Genomic DNA, 18,939 nt, shown 5'->3' with positions numbered 1-18,939 from the left:
GTTAGAAAATAGATTGATTTGAGTTTTGTCGGGTTGATTCTTATTGACTTTCATTGAATAAATTGTTATTTGAATTTTACTAAATTTTGTATATAGTTTATTACTAGAACTTTTATTAAATATTTGATTTGTTATTGACAAACTTGGTCATTATTTAATTTGGTGCACGCTTAAAGTCTAGGCCTGGCACACTAACGTAAATCTGCATAAAGTATCTGTTAGGGAACGGCTATTTCCGGCACACAGTCGTGTCGATAATCGTTGTAGAATGTTGGAAAAAAATATATAGTACTTTACAGCTTTGCAGCCAAAAAATAATAAAATCTTTAAGATTGCTTTACTAATAAACATTCTATACATTTTACTTGTTCAAAAAATAAATAAAAAGGCTAAAGGGACCCATACAAGACCTCAATGGTCCTAATAGTAAAACATGAGATAAATAGATACATAAATACAATATGAAAAGCTCCACCAGTTACAATAAATACAGGTAACCCCCGTATAACACAGGAGTTATGTTTCAAAAAATTGCCTTGTTATGCGAATCCATGTTATACGAAACAAAGAACTAGTACGAAAAGGGGGGTTAGGTTCCAAAAATTAAAAAACATGCTATTATATTTTCATAATTAAGATAAATATCTTTATTAAAATTTTCTTAAGTGATACATATTAATATAAATTAAACAATGTTTTCTTCGTCATCACTAAGAACTATAACCGAGGACGTTTTTTTTTCTTTTTGGAAAGAAATCCTTATACTCTGAGCATTTCTCTGCATTATCTTAAGATCCATGCTCTACCTTTTGCAAAAAATATGTTATTTTAGATTGCTTGCTTTTAGTTAAAAGATCTTTATAAATTTCCTTATATGGTGCTAAGCACTTATGAAGAATAAAGCAAGTATGGAATAAGGGAAAAACATCTGGCAACACAAAATCAGAAGCATTGAGATCTGGCAACATTGAAACAAGTTTCGAGAAGGACCACAAAACTTGTTATCGACAGAAGGCGCGAAAAAAAATTTACATACTTAAGTACTAATAGTTCATGAAAATTATTATTTTCCTGAACTATTAGTACTTAAGTATGTGAAAATTTATTACATTTCATGTTGTATGAGGGTTTTACCCAATTCTCGAACCATGTTAGAGTGAATGCGTGCTATAAAAGCACTGTGTTATATAGGGATGTTCCCAATTCTTGAACCATGTTAGAGTGAATCCGTGCTATAGAAGTGCCATGTTATACGGGGGTTACTTGTATTGAAATTGTTCACCATTTTCTTGCAGACATAACTGCACTTGCTGATACATTCCTAGCAATCTTCTTCAAAGTGTGTTCAGTTATTGTCTGAGTAGCATTTATGTTTGTTTATCTTCAGCTCATGGATTGTATGAGGGTTATTCACATGTACTGTACACAATCATTCAAGAACTCCCATAGAAAGAAATTCAGCAACCTTAGAAACCATAACCTCTTGAAATAAGCCTGTCATTGAAGAATTTCCTGAGTAGTGCCATAGACTCATTGGATATATGGTACATGACCCATCCTGGTGAAATGAAGATTCATCATCTTCAAGCAGTGTCATGTTCCACTTTGTATGCATACACTTCCAAGTTAATAGTTGTGAGTCATTCTATGTTAAGAGTCGATTCTATGTTAAGAGTTTCGACGTCCACGATAAAAAATCACATTTTTTTCAAAAATTTGTTTGAAATAATGTTATTATCTCTCAAAACTCACCATCTTCTTTATGGTCACTTAAATTCATTACTTAAATGTACTTAATTTAGTCACAATAGTACGTCAAACATGAAAAACATATCTCCCCTGGTCTGTCCCCTAATAGATTCTGTTCATGTATCAGTAATTTTAAATACAGTCAACCCCCCCCTATAAAACTGTTGATTATTCTGTTTTACATGAATTTCATGTTGTACGAGTCACTTAGATTTTACAAATACGTGAGCTGTTCACAGCCCGGCACACGCATTTGTAAAATCTAAGTGACTCGTACAACATGAAATTCATATAAAACAAAATTATCAACAGTGTTATAGGGGGGGTCAACTGTATATAGAAATCTAATAAAATATCAAAATCGTTCATTTTAAAAAAGTAGGATAAGTAGATTATTGTAATCTAATAAGTAAAATTACGTAATATTTCTTTTTCATACAAAATATTTACGTCTACATTTGTCTCACATGTTTTGCATCTCATCCCCTGGTTTTTTATATTCCTTAAAAAACAGTATTTGTTTACTTTGTCGAGGGAAGTTGTGACCTTGAACATATTTCATTGGATGTGAAATTAGCAGCAAGTGTTGCGCGAGCTAGCCATGCAGCTATTTCGGTAACATCACTCTGTGGGATCAGTTGTGAGTGAGTGAATGTGATCTCTCCACTGGTAAGTTTTATTTTGTGATTATTCGCCTAAAGACTTCATTTTATTTGTAAATTTACTGTTATTTGTGCATAGATTCTTATATTTATTTGTTAATTACGTATGATAAATACTGTTACGATTATTTCTGTTTTCTAATGAAAAACTATCTCCCCTGCCTCTTAAGATTCCAGGGGAAAGACTTTATATCCAGGGGCGATATAAAAACATCAGATCAGAGTATTTTTATGGATAACATGTGAACTGTTGTTCCGTAATTTAGTCAATATACATTTTTACTCTTTTAGCCTATTTCTCACATTTAATTACAGTATAATATGTCTTTTACAGAATATGGTAGCAAGAAAATATGACATGTTAAGAATGCCTAGAAAAAAAATGTGTAGCGAAAAGATTAAAGTACCAATGCATAAAAAATGACCCCGGCAAATATGCACAACAAAAAGTTAAAGAATATGAAAAGTATCAAAAGAAAGAAAGAAAAAGAAATTGTTAAAACTGTGAAGCAAATGACCCTCCAAGAATAGCAAAAAGCTAGAAAATTGTGGAGAAAAAAGCGAAGAATTGTAGATGTTGTTTAGCACTTCAAGTCGTAAGTAATGCCTCCATAATCCTTCCTTGTTCAGATAATGAAGACCCTCTGCTACTACCACCTCCTCAGAATGAAGATATTAACAGGCAAGTGCAAGCAGCACAACAGCATAAGTCTATTTGTGCAAGGAAGGCAAGAAACTTGATGATCAAAACACAGGAAGCTGAAATAGCTAAACTTAAGACTAAAGTGCAACATTACAAAAAACACCTACAACGAATAACAAAACAATCTCCAGTGCACATGCCAAACACCAAAGCAAATGCACTAGTATATTCACTAACTGAAAATGATACAGAAACCATAAAGAAAAAGCTGCTGTACAGTGACGTTATATCTCAACAAATAAAAGAAAGGTTTTCAAGTCTCTCAACTCAAAATGAATAAATAAAGTTGATTCTTAAAAACAAGTCAGTTTTCTTTCATAAAACAACGTTAAAATCCCTGTTCATAAAGTATCCTACCCTGTACATCTAATCTCTCCCCTGGTCTCTTATAAAACAATATAAAATAAATAGACTGGCCAACTTGCAGATATGAACAAATTAGTTGTTTCAATAAAAATGTTACATAATTAGATTAAATTTCTAACATTTATGTCATACCACCTCTCTTAACCAGCGAGTATCTCTTAACTTAGAATGACCCTTGTCTCAAAGAATATCAGTTCAACAACCTTTTGGTGGGAAACAGCACACCAAATGTCGAGTTTTTTCCCCACAGTTAGTGGGACTTGGTGCAATTAATAGAGATTTTCACTAGTCCAAATGATCATATTTTGCACATTCACACAACCATTTATATGGAACCACGCTTCATCTGTAAAAAATTTATTGTTACAGTACAGCAATATGCATATGAACAAATTTCTGGAACCACCTACAGAACTGAACATGCTTCTCACAATGTAATGACTGCAACTCTTGAACAATGTTTATTCTCTATGGATACAACATTAACCTTCTGTTTGCATGGTATGCTAATATTAAAAATGTTCTGATCTATCAGGACAAATTCTGCATTGACTTATGCAGTAATTGTAACAAGTACTGCCATACATTATCTATTAGCTCTGGAATTACTACAGAGAACATTTTCTTCATCCTTCCAACAAATGAATTTCTTGGCAACATCACCACAATATATATAAATGTGTGTGTGTGTTTGTCTGTCTGTCCTTCATGCATTACCACACAGTTTATCCGATTGCCGTGAAACTTTGGGAAGTTGTTTAATATACTCCTGCAAAGGTTTCTGGCATAGTACGATTGCCATGAAACTTTGGAAAGTTTCTTTAATACACTCCCGCAAAATACATTTATCCTACGATAGATGGCGCGCGTGTGTTCTGTGTGTTCAATCGATTTCAAATTGTAGAAACCATTTCCCCCTCCAAAAAATATCTCTATATATGCATTTGTTATAATTTTTGTTTAATCACTTTATTTCAACTTTTTTTTTTTGCTAATTATGTATTCACTCAAACTTTGTTAAAACCTTAACTGTATCCCGAACAATAACTGAAGTTGTAGGAGGAAATTCACCTATTTTACCGATCTAGGGATCCCCCTTTTCCAAATTTTAATATCAACTCAAAATAATTTAAAAAGACAAATTACAATAAAACAGTTTATTATCCAACTATCAGAAGTTTCACAACATGCCAAGGAAGAGAGGAAGGAGCAATTAAATAATCAAAATTATAAAGGATTTAAAAAAATATATAAAAATGGGGAATATCGCACTTCTAACAATTTCTGCGAGTATGTGGGCTAANATGCATTCGTAAATTTAGATTACTTTTTTCTGTACTATATTAAAAACTAAAATTTATTTGTTTGTAAGCTTAAAATAGATCCTTATTAACCATACATTATTAAAAATGCATTAATAAATAAAATACAGAACCGGAATTGGCAATTTATGGTTTAGCCTAGTGACAAGTAGATTTGGAGACAAGTAAATTCGACTTACGTCGTTTTTCGACTTAAGTCGTTCTCCTGGAACCAATTACTGACGTAAGGCGAGGTATACCTGTATAAATACATTTTTGAGTCTATCTTTTAATCCTTTAACACAGTGTTCCTCAACAGGGGCAATTAGTAACAATTCATATTTTGGGGACAAAAACAATTTTCTGGGCAATATAGTAAAACATTATATTAAGAATAATTAAGTATTTTATTCGTTATATAGTACAATAATTAAACAAATAACATACTAGTCACTAGTCTATTCAATGCAGTACGAATTGGTGTTAGCCTTGGCCATTGGCATCAGAATTTTGAAGTGAAGGGGCAATACTACATAACGGCTTTATTGAAGGGGGCAATACTACATAACGGTTTTATTGAAGGGGGCGACGATTCATTAGAGGTTGAGAAACACTGCTTTAGCACAAAGACAGAAGTAACAGTTATATTGGTTTTGAAGAAAATCTTCATAAAACAAGATGAATAATAATAGGTAAAAATTCACAAAGTGAAAAACGATCAAACATCAGCCTTTTATTTGAAGATCTGACACTTTTATATCAAAAAACAAATAAATCTTCTCACCATACTATCAAGTCCTTCACAAATTTATAACTGATTCAATCCCTCTGGTGGTAGGTACAAGTTATCCATTTCATTTGCATAATTTCACAATGTTCAATGATAACTCCAGATATATTTTTCTTCAATATTTGAAGTTAAGACTATTTACAAAAATATAAATACATTTTTAAGTTTATCTTTTAATCCTTTAACACAACCACAGAAGTAACAATTATATTGGTTTTGAAGAAAATCTTCAAAACCAATATAACTGTTCCAAATATTGAAAATGTATTTATACTTTTGTAAATAGTCTTAACTTCAAATATTGAAGAAAAATATATCCGGAGTCATCACTGAACATAAAGAAAGTTAACACAATGGACCATAGATCTTAATTCCAGTAATACACATAATACATAGTCCAATCCAAATATAAATAAGCCTATGCTAAACACATTATTTTCACAAATGCATTGTGATAGAGCTTGTACTTTACAGGCCTTTTTGTACTCATTATGAGCAGTAAGGGCATAAAAAAAAAAAAAAAGCTTATACTGTGCACTATAGTAACTGTAGTTCAGCAAACATATCTGCACACTGACAACTCAGACACAGACTTTTGAAACTTATCTTTTGCCCATTGTATCAGATTTGCAGTTGTTAGGCATCAGTTTGTCCAAATATAGCAATAAATGATACGGCATTCATGTGAACTGAACCTGCATGTGCTTTTCCAAGTTGATTGGTTCCAGTTAATTTGTATTTGGTAAGTATACCATAGACTGTGGACTGCCAAAGCATATGCATATAATTGATATGGCAAATGCAGTCACACATTTCAACTTCCTATTTTCATACTGTTGAATGATAATTTGCAGCACAAGATCTGAAATAAGTTTGCCTCATGGCATTTTAAGGACCACACTACAACTACAGTAGAAAACCTTAACTACCCTAGTTTTTGATAAATTCTGCAGCAGTTTATATATGCTGTTTGTTGTTACAGTAGTCTTTATTTACAATTTTTTCCACATGAACAACTTTCATTGGTTGGTGTTGCTGGCACATTTACATATTTAATCCATAACTTTTGTGCTGCACTTTTTTGCTTTGCATGTGTGTTTTCTTTGCCTGTGCATCTTGTAAAAGTATGGTTAAAATTTATTTTTGACATTTTTGTGACCATTCATAGATTTGACTGATTTTAAGGTCGTACAGAAACTATTCTAATCTCAGCACCGGGGTGAAATCTACACTACACTATCCGAAACCTGTAACCAGTGCGTGACGCGTATATATTGTATACCGCTGTTGACGAACATTTTTGAACAATCTCTTTGTTCTTCAGGTCAACTGGAATTCCCTACGGAGTGTATTCTATTTGTTGGGATCAGGTGTAATTTCAATGAAGTGGGCCTTTCTGACATGTGCTGGAGGAGATAATTGTGGGTTGGCATAACTTAAAGAAAAGAAAAACACACACTTAATCTACATCATTAAAAAATATTGTCAAATTTCACAAGTTTTTGATTCAAACAATGGAGTATCTGATAATTATTTTAAATGTCAGATATTCTGATAACAGTTTTACATCTGACAATGGTACATGATTATAACTCGTGAAAACTATTCCAAGCTTACACAAGTAAGAAAATGGAGATTACATATCATACAGAGAACTCATTTGTTAGCTTCTAATCTCATAAATTAGAATTTATTAAATTAATTACATCATTAAACAGCTATTATTATATATCCATATATATATATATNATAACTCGTGAAAACTATTCCAAGCTTACACAAGTAAGAAAATGGAGATTACATATCATACAGAGAACTCATTTGTTAGCTTCTAATCTCATAAATTAGAATTTATTAAATTAATTACATCATTAAACAGCTATTATTATATATCCATATATATATATATCTGTTATCTATATCTGTAATCTGTTAAAATAAAAATACTGTTTGTGAAATCAAATTATATATATATATATATAATTTGAATTTGAAAAAATAAAAATACTGTTTGTGAAATCAAATTATATATATATATATATATAATTTGAATTTGAAAAAATAAAAATACTGTTTGTGAAATCAAATTATATATATATATATAATTTGATTTCACAAACAGTATTTTTATTTTTATGTACTTCAGAATGAAATGGAGAAGGCTAATGAAATATAAGTTTTCTGTAATCTGTTAATTTTAATTATAGGTATTGTCCTGAAGTTTGAATTAACATATTTTGTATAACTATGCTGTCACCAGAAGGATTGTTAATAGATTTTTTCATACTGACACAAGCAACCTCAGAATAAAAGTTGACTCTGTTGTAGGCCTATAGTCCTCCTTAGAGTACATTATCCAATTCTGAGATATGAAAGGGGCCAAACTGTGAAGACCCTCAGATTTAGTGTAATTTAGGGTTTCTTCTGAATTTGTGAATTTTACTCTGTAAACTATAATCCAAATTCAATCTTTGTTTTTGTTCTTTAAAAAGTAAAATGGCTTTGATTTAATTTTTCCAAATAAATAGTAGTAAACTGACAACAGATATTAAATCAAAAAAGCAAACATGAACAAAAGACAGACTTCTATTCTTGCCAATGCTCTGGCCTCTGACCAATTAAAAATTCTAGAACAGGTGTTCAAAATGCAACTTTTATTAATTAGTTTTATTTATTTCAAAAAACTCGTAAAATAGTTAATACAGTACTATATTTTATGTAGACTATATTGTATATAACAAAACACTATTAGCACCAAACATTTTGGATTTTAGATATGAAGTTAGAAATTGCAACAACACTACATATATCATATGTATACTATATTTTAAAATAAATTTAGAATACATTATTTCCAATTACAGTGAAATATCAATTATATTTAACACTTACAGTATATACAATATATTGTTTTACACTTATCCCAAAACATTCCTATTCCTTTCAATAATGAAATATTTTATCTACATGTCTGAATTCATTATGGAGTTTCATTTATATGTTTTTTTTTTCTGATAAAGATATTATAATATTCTTTTAGAAAACTCTATAGAGTTAGACACACACTGTAGAAAACACTAGAGTAAGAGTTTCTAGAAGACATTGTTCTACTCTTGCATTCATTTTCATGTTCTCAAAATCAAATGGCATAAAACTGAACAGAACCTACTGAATATGTTTTCTCTCAGACAATAAAAGATTATTGATTAATGAGTATGTGGTAATCAAAATATAGATTACTTCATATAGATTAAAATAAATATAGATCCTATTACAGGATACTACATATTTGTAGTATCCTGTAATAGTAAAATAATCCATAAACAAAAAATTTGAGAATTAAACAAAAACTGGCACTATAATCTATATATATAAAAATGAATGTGTGTGTGTGTGTGTGTGTGTGTGTCTGTCCTTCATGCATTACCACACCGTTTATCCGATTGCCATGAAACTTTGGGAAGTTGTTTAATATACCCCAGCTAAGGTTTGTGGCATAGTACGATTGCCATAAAACTTCGGAAAGTTTTTTAATACACTCCCGCGAAGGTTTTTGGCATAGTACATTTATCTTACGATAGATGGCGCATGTTTACACGAGCATTGCAGCACAGTGTGTTTGATCGATTTCAAATTGTGAAGACCATTCCCCCTTCAAAAAATATTTCTATATATGCATTTGTGAACTGTTATTTACGATATTCGTAATAATGTTTCTTTAATCACTTTATTTCACCTTTTTTTTGCTAATTACGTATTCACTCGAACTTTGTTAAAACTTTAACTGTATACCGAACAACAACCGAAGTTGTAGAAGGAAATTCGCCTATTTTACCGATCTAGGGATCCTCTTTTCCAAATTTTAATATCATCTAATAATTTAAAAAGACAAAATACAATAAAATGGTTTATTATCCAACTATCAGAAATTTCACAACAATGCCAAGGAAGAGAGGAAGGAGCAATTAAATAATTAAAATTATAAAGGATTTAAAAATATATATAAAAATGGGGAATATCGCACTTCTGACAATCGCAGCGTGTGTGTGTGGGCTAAATTTGGAGAATCCGTGCTTCTCGCACGGACAACTGTATGTGGCCGGCTCACGCGTCGAAAAATCTTCCGATTTATTCGTGTACGCACCAGACGGAAAAACAAAAAATATCGTGTATCCACAAACACTCCAATAAATAAATAGAATTGAAATGACACTTTGAAATGTTTTCCCAATGAAAATGAATAATAATAATGTTTCAATAAAAATTATAAAATGTAAATTGAATTTTATCATAACGAGTTTGCTTGAATTTCCTTTCTTCTGAGATCGCAGCAATGCGCGACAGGTAAGCTAGTTTAAAATAAAAATGACAACTTTATTTTTCACATAACTTTTATCACAGAAAATATGAGATTATATGAATATTGTATACCTTAGAGGCTCAAGTAATATACAGGGGGTCCTAAAAGTCTTTCTCAATTTGTTTTACCTACTGTGCGAACACAACTGACAATACGGGCACGGGAGTTATGCCGATCACTAGCCTCATCCTTGGGAATTTAGTCACTATGGAGTGTTTTTCACAGAAGTGGAGCATGCATGCTGCGTGCATGAGTTTTACAAAAACAATAATTCTGCCATTATAGCACGGCGAAAATTTTGTAATCTTTATCGATTGTGTCACATAAACGAAGCACCAAGTACTCAACTCATCAAAACACGGGTACGGAAATTTGAAGAGAGTCGTTCAACGATAAGCAAACCTTGGACAAGGCGACCAAGGTCATCAATAAGCAAGGAAAATGTGGAGAGCATAGTCCAGTCAGTTAGAGTGATTCCTGCTCTCTCTGTTTGCAAAAGGGCAAGTGTCTTAAATCTTCCTAAAAGTTCCCTATATCGCATAATGCGTAAAGACTTGTCTCTCCACCACTACAAGATAGTTGATTCAAGAATTAAAGCCAACTGATGGTGCTGAGAGGCTTAACTTTGCTAACCAAATGGTTGATCAATTTTTGTCCTTCAACAACATTTTATTCTTGGATGAGGCACATTTTCACCTTAATGGCCATGTTAACAAGCAAAACTGCCGTTACTGGAGTTCAATGAATCCAAAACATAAACATCAGAGGCCACTTCATTCACCAAAAGTCACTGTTTGGCTGTAATGTCAGCGCAAGAAATAATCAGCCCATACTTTTTCAAAGATCAAACAGGTAGCACATTAACTGTTAATTCGTAGCGATATGTGGAGATGATTAACAACTTTTTCACGTCATCTTTGCAAGCTTTTGGTTTTAATCGAAACACATGGTTCCAGCAGGATGGCGCAACGTCTAACATGTCTATGTTGGTTGTTTGTGAACTTTTTCCTGAAAAATTGATATATAGATGAGGTGACATAAACTGGTCTCCACATAGCCCCAATTTGACACCAATGGATTTTTTCTTGTGGACTACCTTAAATCAAAGGTATACAGAAACAATCCTACCTATCTGGATCAATTGTCTATCTGGATCCATTTCATCCGAGATGAAATGGCAGTGATCACAGAGAACATGTGCTGAGCAGTTCTCAGAAATTTTGCCTCCCATGTAAAAGTGTGCCAGCGAAATAACGGAACACATTTAGATGATATTATGTTTAAGAAATAAATTCCCAGGGACTGTACTTTATTACAAAATTTATTATTTTTTTTATTAAACTAATACATTATTTTAATATTAATTTATTATTTTGAAAAATTCTTTTGGGACGCCTTATATTATTGATCTTGGTTTACCATAAAGATCAATTCTACACCAAATTTATCGCTCTATATAGTAAGGTAAAAATTCTGAATTGAAATCACACGATTTCCAGTCCAGACTGTGCATAAATCTGTACATCAGTGATTCCCAAACTTTTTCGATCCACCACACCCTTTGTTCCATAAAGTTATACCCAACACCCCCTAACCCATTTTCTCTTGTGTGAGAAAGAACTGGAAATAATCTTAGGAAAACTTTTCTATGAATCTCACACTTTGTGCCCTTACTGTACATTGTTCTCAACATCTGGAAACCATTAAACACAATGTTTCCTCTTATCAGTTTAGCAGAGGAAAGGGAACAGCTTTCAGTGACCCCAATTTTACCTTTGGTCACTGTTCAATATCCTGCTTCCAGCGCCCGCTAGATTTACTCATTGCCCATAAAGGGGCGTTATTGCCCACTTTGAGAAACGCTGCTGTACATAGTTAACTGGGCCTCCAATCCCTAAACTTTCTGTATCTGGTCTTGATTTTCATCTACTTAACTCTGTTCTTGAGAAAATTTTGAATTGAAATTAAGTGACTTCCAGTCCAGACTGGAAATATAATGAAGAAATATATTTTTTGCATATGTATTAACCTTTTAGATAAATAGAATACAGTATAGATATAAAAGTAAACATTGCATATCAAATTTCTAATTAAATAATATTGAATTAATAAGTGTGGCAATATTTTTTTGCATCTGGTGGCCAACAACCCAGGAATGGACATGACTAAGGAGTTTAAAAAAATGAAATAAATAAACCAAAACTGTAGTGACAGTGACTTTAATTTCAAATTTGTTAACAAAAAAAGAATGCTGTTGTATGTAAACAAAATAAAACATTACACAGTTGAATCAGGGCTATCAATTTAAATATAAGTAATTATTTTTATCTGTATAAATTTACTTTATAATAATAATAATGCAAAGAGTAATGAATTTATAGCTTATTAAAATGACAGTTATTGCATCTTGTGCCTTGACTATCAAAGTTCTTCAAAAATAATATTTTTTATTTAGATAGGAAATAATTTCCAGAAATTTAATAGCTTTCAAGATACAAATAAGTATGTCTAACAATATCAATTAAAACATGGATTAAATGTAAAAAGAATGAATGGAAGAAAACTAAAGGAAAAATATTGTATATGTATATGTGATTTTTATAGACAATTATACAACCAACACATTTTTTCAGCCAAGGATTGGTTATCTGACTAAGTTTTTTGACTCAATTTATAAGTCTGCCTCAGGTTACCACAGAACTTTTGATTATTTTAAAAATTGGAATGCAACTTCTGTGGTGACCTGAGGCAGACTTTTATAAATTGAGTTAAAAATGTTAGTCAGATAACTGGCTGGAAAATGTGTTGGTTGTATAATTGAGTGTTTAATGCAACTTAGCTTTTTGAAATGATCTTTTGCTATGAGAGCTATTTTTTAAATAAGGTCCGTTTGTGAATGAGAGTGAGAATGACGCGCGATTACAGCAGTGTGCAAGAGCATCTGCTTTCAGCATGCTTTGCGCGTGTTTAGATACCATTTGCACCGTATCGTCTGTCTGTGTGCTGAGCTGTAGAAGTTTATAATGTTTAAGAAAATTGAGTCGCCCGCCAACTGTAAGATACGATCTGTTATTCAATTTCAGCACGAAAGATCATGGTAACTGTCTTTTCGTACAGGAAAGGGACTTTGTTAGTGGATTTTATGCCAAGAGGCACAACAATCAATTCTGATGCTTATTGTGACCTTGAGAAAGCTCTGCCATGTCATATAAGACAAGCAGCATGGCCTAATGTCTTCCCGCAGCAGGCAGCAGATTCCTTTGAAGTTGGAATTTAAAAAATTTTTGAGCGGTATGACAAATGTTTGAACAAAAATGGAAATTATGTAGAAAAGTAGATAAAAGTATGTAGAATATGGAAAAAATATATTTTAACAATATTTACAGTATTTTTCTTCTTATCAAAAACGGACTTTATTTTAAAAATACTCTTCGTATTTTGTAGTTTTACATGATAAAGGAAGACATCTTTTTGATAGGTTCCAATGGGATGTTACCTTGTTTTATGTTTGACAGGCACTATCTAATTGTCTTTTCCACTTGTCTGGATTGGCACAAGGATAGGGTGACCTTTTGTCCACAGGATCTAATCTGCTTCACAGATGAATCCAAACTGATAGTGACAAAGGTACTGGTATCAGTAAGGGAGAGTTAGATAAGGACTATTTTGTTGCACTGGATAAGTTGCCTAATGTTTCAAGAGCTGCTAGCTATTATTTAGCATGTTTGCATTAGTTTATGTAGCAGTCTTCTTAATAAGGTATCTGTATTGTCTATGAGTCAAGGTGTCTTAAATGTACTTCACTTACTTCACTCTTGTCAAGTTACTTTAGAACAAACAAAAACATTCTTCTACATAAGTAATAACAGATGTTTCAAATCTAATTGGAGCAGACACACATTTAATGGATTTATTGTCTGGTAGACTTGCTTCAGTTAAGCTGCTGGAAGTCACTTCAAGCAATTTTCACTTTTGAAACAGGAAATTTTATTACTACTGTTTTGCAGTTTTTAACATTATTTTTATGTATGAGGGTCATTCTAAAAGTAAAGAACATTTGTTTCTCTAGATATTTTTATTTAAGATAATGAAACAAAACTTATTTTACAACACATATGATACCTTAGCTATTTTTCTACATAGTTGCTATACAAATTAAAACATTTGTCATAGCATATCATAAGCTTTTCTATGCCTTCTGCACTCTCAGTTACCGCTAAGTTCTTGAACCAGTCATTAACGGCCTCTTTCAGTTTGTTGTCACTTCCATAGTGATTCCCAGCCAAAAAATCCTTCAATTTTGGGAAAAGATGGGAATCACTCAGAGCCAAGTCCGGGCTATAAGAAGGATGTTCAAAACCTTCCCACTTAAACTGCTGAAGCAAGTTCTTCGTCAACGCAGCAGCATGTGGGCGTGCGTTATCCTGAAGAAGCACAATGCCTCTGGACAATAATCCCTGCCGTTTGTTTCGAACTGAAGCTTCATCCATCATATTACCATAAACCTCAGTTATCTGTCTGTAAATTTCAATAGGGTGGACTTTTTTCACATTCAAAAAGCATATTACACTATGAACCTCACACCTGGCAGGATCTTTAATTTTGTCAGACATTTCAAAGTCACACTATAGATAGTAAACGATCATTGTTGCTCACTGTTAGCATCAGACTGGCACAAAAAAATGGGAAGGTCTATGACGTGGCAGTGGGAGAGAACTGCATGGCTGTCAGATCAAAATGTTCTTTTCTTTCAGAATGACCCTCGTAAATCAAACTTATAAACAGAAATGGTGCAAAAATGCAGCTGATGTTATAAAAATTATAATATTGAAGGTAATTGATGACATTTTCTCCATGTAAAAATTTTACAAATACCTTACAATTCTACAAATACATTTGTGGTAGCCATCTTAAATTTTATATTCTGTACTTCAAAACTTTCCTGCACTAACACTACAGCAGTTAAAAGATGATTTAGAAACTTCTGCTTTAAGCAGCTTTACAATAAAACACACCCAATAATATGAATCTTACTTCAATATTAGAATATTGATAATGTAGTGGTGAATTAAGGTAAGTCAATTTTGGCAATATAATGACAGATTATATATTGAAACTATTTATTTAATAAAATATGTCTAATATTAAAACGAAATATTTTAAAACTTACAATATAGCTGTTTTCCATGTTTCCAATTTTATGAAAAAACAACACAAAAGAAATACAAGCACATTTCCTTCTTTCTCAAAAAAATTTTATTTTCCTTTCTCAGAGAATTATTAATTGAATATGATCAATTAGTTCATAATTAGTTCATATAATTTACTGTGTATTTTCAGAACAAAAATCAATATCCATCATTAGATCACCCAGAGGTTAACTGAAAAGAACAGAATTATATATATCCAGTAACAATAAATATTATTACAGTAGAGCGTCGTTTATCCGAAAGCTGGTTATCCGAAACGTCTGTTATCCGAAAGCATTCCAGTCGGCAAATTTAAATTTTCGCTAGTGCTGTGGTGCTGCAATCTTCGGCTATTTCTTGGGCTACTCAAATATTTTACGTTTTTGATACTAAATTAACATCTGAAGTATAATTTTTTATTGTTTTTATATTTTTCAATAAATTTATTTTGTTTGTACAAAATAAAAAAATAATTTTTAACGATACAATAGTCTTCGTTAGGCTTAACATCGACGAAAATTCAACGCGAAGCGACACGCAACGGAGAAAAATTTCAACATGGGATAAATTAATATATTTTTTCGTACATGATTCGTTATCCGAAAAATAAGTTATCCGAACCACCCCAGTCCCCAATTGATTCGGATAAACGACGCTCTACTGTATAAGTTAAATTAAGAAAAACACACAAAATAATATTTATTAACATTACTACTAATAATAATGTTTTCTATAAAGAAATTTATAATAATTACTTAAATATTCAAATTAATTACTTAATTATTGATTAAAATTAAATAATTAATTATTAAAATTAACAAGAGATGATGAAATAATTTGTTACTAAATGTTGTGCTAACAATGAAAATTACTTGAAAATCTAACAAATATTTTTTTTTATATTTGATTAAACTGAATTTCAGATATTAACTAATACAGATATACTTCACCAATAAAGAAACTATCAAAGAAATTAGAGGAAATGTCAAAAATAAAATTCACACCTAAAATAAACTCCAGCAATACGTTTTAATAAACAAAAATTGTTTGACCTAATACTATAAATTTGGTTAAAAACTTAATTAGAACTCACATTATCTATTCAAAATTTATTATTTATATATATAAAATAGAATGACTGTCTGTCTGTCCTCAATATACTTCTACACCCTTTGACCAATCACACCTATATTTTATTGAACTTCCTCAAGAAAAAATACAAATCAAATGTCAGTTGCATTCGAATAGGACAAAAAAATTTTTTAAACCATTCTACAATAAATATTTCAAATGCTGATAGCTGGATTTTGAAGTTACAAATAAATAAAAATATAAAGTTACATGCGTAAAATGCATATAAAAATAATAATAAAAATATGAGAACAAATAATAATAGATGAGTATCCCCAGGGGCATCCTTACATTGGGGCTCTTGCCCCCATTTGTTATCGCATTGTCCTTTTCTTAATCCCTAAGGGAGCTCTAAGGTTTCATTTTATTTTTAAATTAGTTACTCATTTTTATGACAGAAAACTTTTTACTGATGACAAAATTAAAATATTTGTTACTAATTGAAAATTTGTTATAGAGGATTGTGATTAATTGTTTAGTTGAGTACCAAGATACAGTACCACTACATTTGATTAATGTGATTTTGGATATACTTGGTTTGTTCGTACATTTGTATGTAATATAGTTTTTTTTATATATATAAAAGACTGTTTTTCTAAGTAATCTAGAATCTAGCTGCAAGGACCCGCTTTGCTGGGCAAAAAGTAACGATAGTGAAGATTACGATAATTACATTATAGCCAATCTTACCCGTTTTCACAGAATGCAAGAATTAGGTCCTCCATTTCCAGACTAATTAGAGAATTTTTACGTCCAGTCAAACGAACTATTTTCAATTTGAATTATTTTCTGGAACGTTTACAATCATTCTATAATCAAACCAATTCGAATTCAAAAATTTTTTAAATTGAAATAGAAAATCTTCCACTTTCAACCACTTTCAAGCCCATATCTCCTGCACCCTTATAGCTATCGAGACGCAACCACCATAGTGCACGAATGGAGACTTGGGGCTACTACCACATACAAACACCATTCATGTGCGATGTGTAGTTTTGGCTGAAAAGTGAAATACAGTAATACCTCGACTTACGCAAACCCAAAGTTACGCGATTTTCAAATCTTGTCGATTCGTCTTTTGTTTGAGCGCCAAGCAACTCTCGATTACTCAATCCCCCCACACTATTGTTCGGCTTACATGTTCAGACATGTCGCGCGGAATCGACACATAGCAACAATTTATTTTGTGTTATTTATTTCTGTGTTTGTTATATATACGGAGACTTGAGAGACTCTATGTGGTGATTTCTTCTGACCGTGAACGAATCAAAAGACAAGATAAGATTAACGAGAACATTTATTAGCTTACATACATCCGACTTGGGTTTTACACAAATTGCGAAATTATACCCCGACTTACGCGAATTCGACTTACGCGGTTATCGCTCGGTCCCACCTATCGCGTAAGTTCAGGGTATCACTGTATAGGGACACACATGTCCATTTTTATATATACAGTAGAACCTCGATTATCCGAACTAATTGGGGATGAAAGTAGTCCGGATAAGGAAAAATCCGGATAATCGAAACAAATACTTTAATTTGTCTTTTAATGATAATACTTCACGTTTTCTTTTCGATGACATCGGTAATATTAAAAGTAAATACTGTATTTAAATTGTGATCAAATTTTCAAGAAACAAATGTTCGTATTGAATTTGGACTACTACTGACCAACGCTAACAGACTACCTATTGTTTAAAAGGCCCTCTGGTGGCGCAAGAAGACGGATTTTATAAAATAAAAAGCAGTTGAAACTGCATTTTTATGAATAAAAATTTGACAAACTATTTATCGTTTTATGACGAGTAAAATTTTTTCGTCGCGTTCGCGGCTTTTAAGTAATGCATAAACCTTCGAGGCGCGAGGCCCTTCGGACCGCGAGGCATAGGCGGTGGCCCACGTCGTCCATGCCTTACGCCGCCCTTGGTCATAGAAATGATGTAATTTGAATATAAATTATTTATAAATACGTATGTCAAGTTATATTTTTATTACTACGTAAAATATATTTAAGAGTTTACGACCACTGTGCTGGGTGAGACGTTGTTGAAACAAAAAAAGTTATGCATTCCATCACGTACATAAACAGTATCGTAATTCGCCAAGTGCAAATCAGCAAATTCGTAAAATATTTGTTTATTTTGAACAATCCGGATAATCGAAAATCCAAATAATGGAGGTCCGGATAATGGAGGTTCTACTGTATATATATATATATATATGTATAATGCCATTTTTTATAATCTGTGAGCACTGCTGGTTAACCACAATGTGCATTCCATGAGTTTGTAGTGTCACTTGGTGTATATTTCAAAAAAGATTCTCCACACCATGTGTTACAACATCAGCTCTCACCTTACCAACATGACAAAGATCCAAGTCTGAGATGATCCAAGGCTTATTTTGAGAGAAAATCAATAAAACAAGGTATACAGAGGCATTACACATCTATAAATATGCTACTATTACCTATCTATTACAGTATCTTCTATTCATTATAAATTTTTAGTAGTAAGTGACCCAAACTATCAAATTAAGTTGAAAACATTTTTGTTCATTATAACCTTTTGCTAGAATTTAAGGTGTGAAATTTATTATGGTTTTATTATGTAATTTAAATTTTTGTTTGTTTACTTTTATAATCTGCATTAGAGATATACAGCAGTGTATATATAAATAAATAAA

At 31.7% G+C, this 18,939-nt stretch overlaps 1 protein-coding gene across 1 annotated transcript in view; it reads right to left on the bottom strand.

Annotated features, from left to right (window-relative positions):
* Window positions 1-18,939, bottom strand: part of LOC111640327 (serine/arginine repetitive matrix protein 1-like) — a 123,334-nt gene that overhangs the window by 95,202 nt on the left and 9,193 nt on the right. Inside the window, exon 2 of the mRNA XM_023386341.1 lies at window positions 15,102-15,312. Coding sequence (XP_023242109.1) covers window positions 15,102-15,119 — 18 coding nt within the window. The 5' untranslated portion in view covers window positions 15,120-15,312. The remainder of the gene's footprint in view (window positions 1-15,101; window positions 15,313-18,939) is intronic.

Source organism: Centruroides sculpturatus, unplaced genomic scaffold, assembly GCF_000671375.1.
Source record: "Centruroides sculpturatus isolate CEXI.00-Female unplaced genomic scaffold, Cexi_2.0 scaffold1313, whole genome shotgun sequence".
In the NCBI taxonomy this organism is placed as follows: domain Eukaryota; kingdom Metazoa; phylum Arthropoda; class Arachnida; order Scorpiones; family Buthidae; genus Centruroides; species Centruroides sculpturatus.
This window is presented reverse-complemented; position numbering and strand designations above follow the sequence as displayed.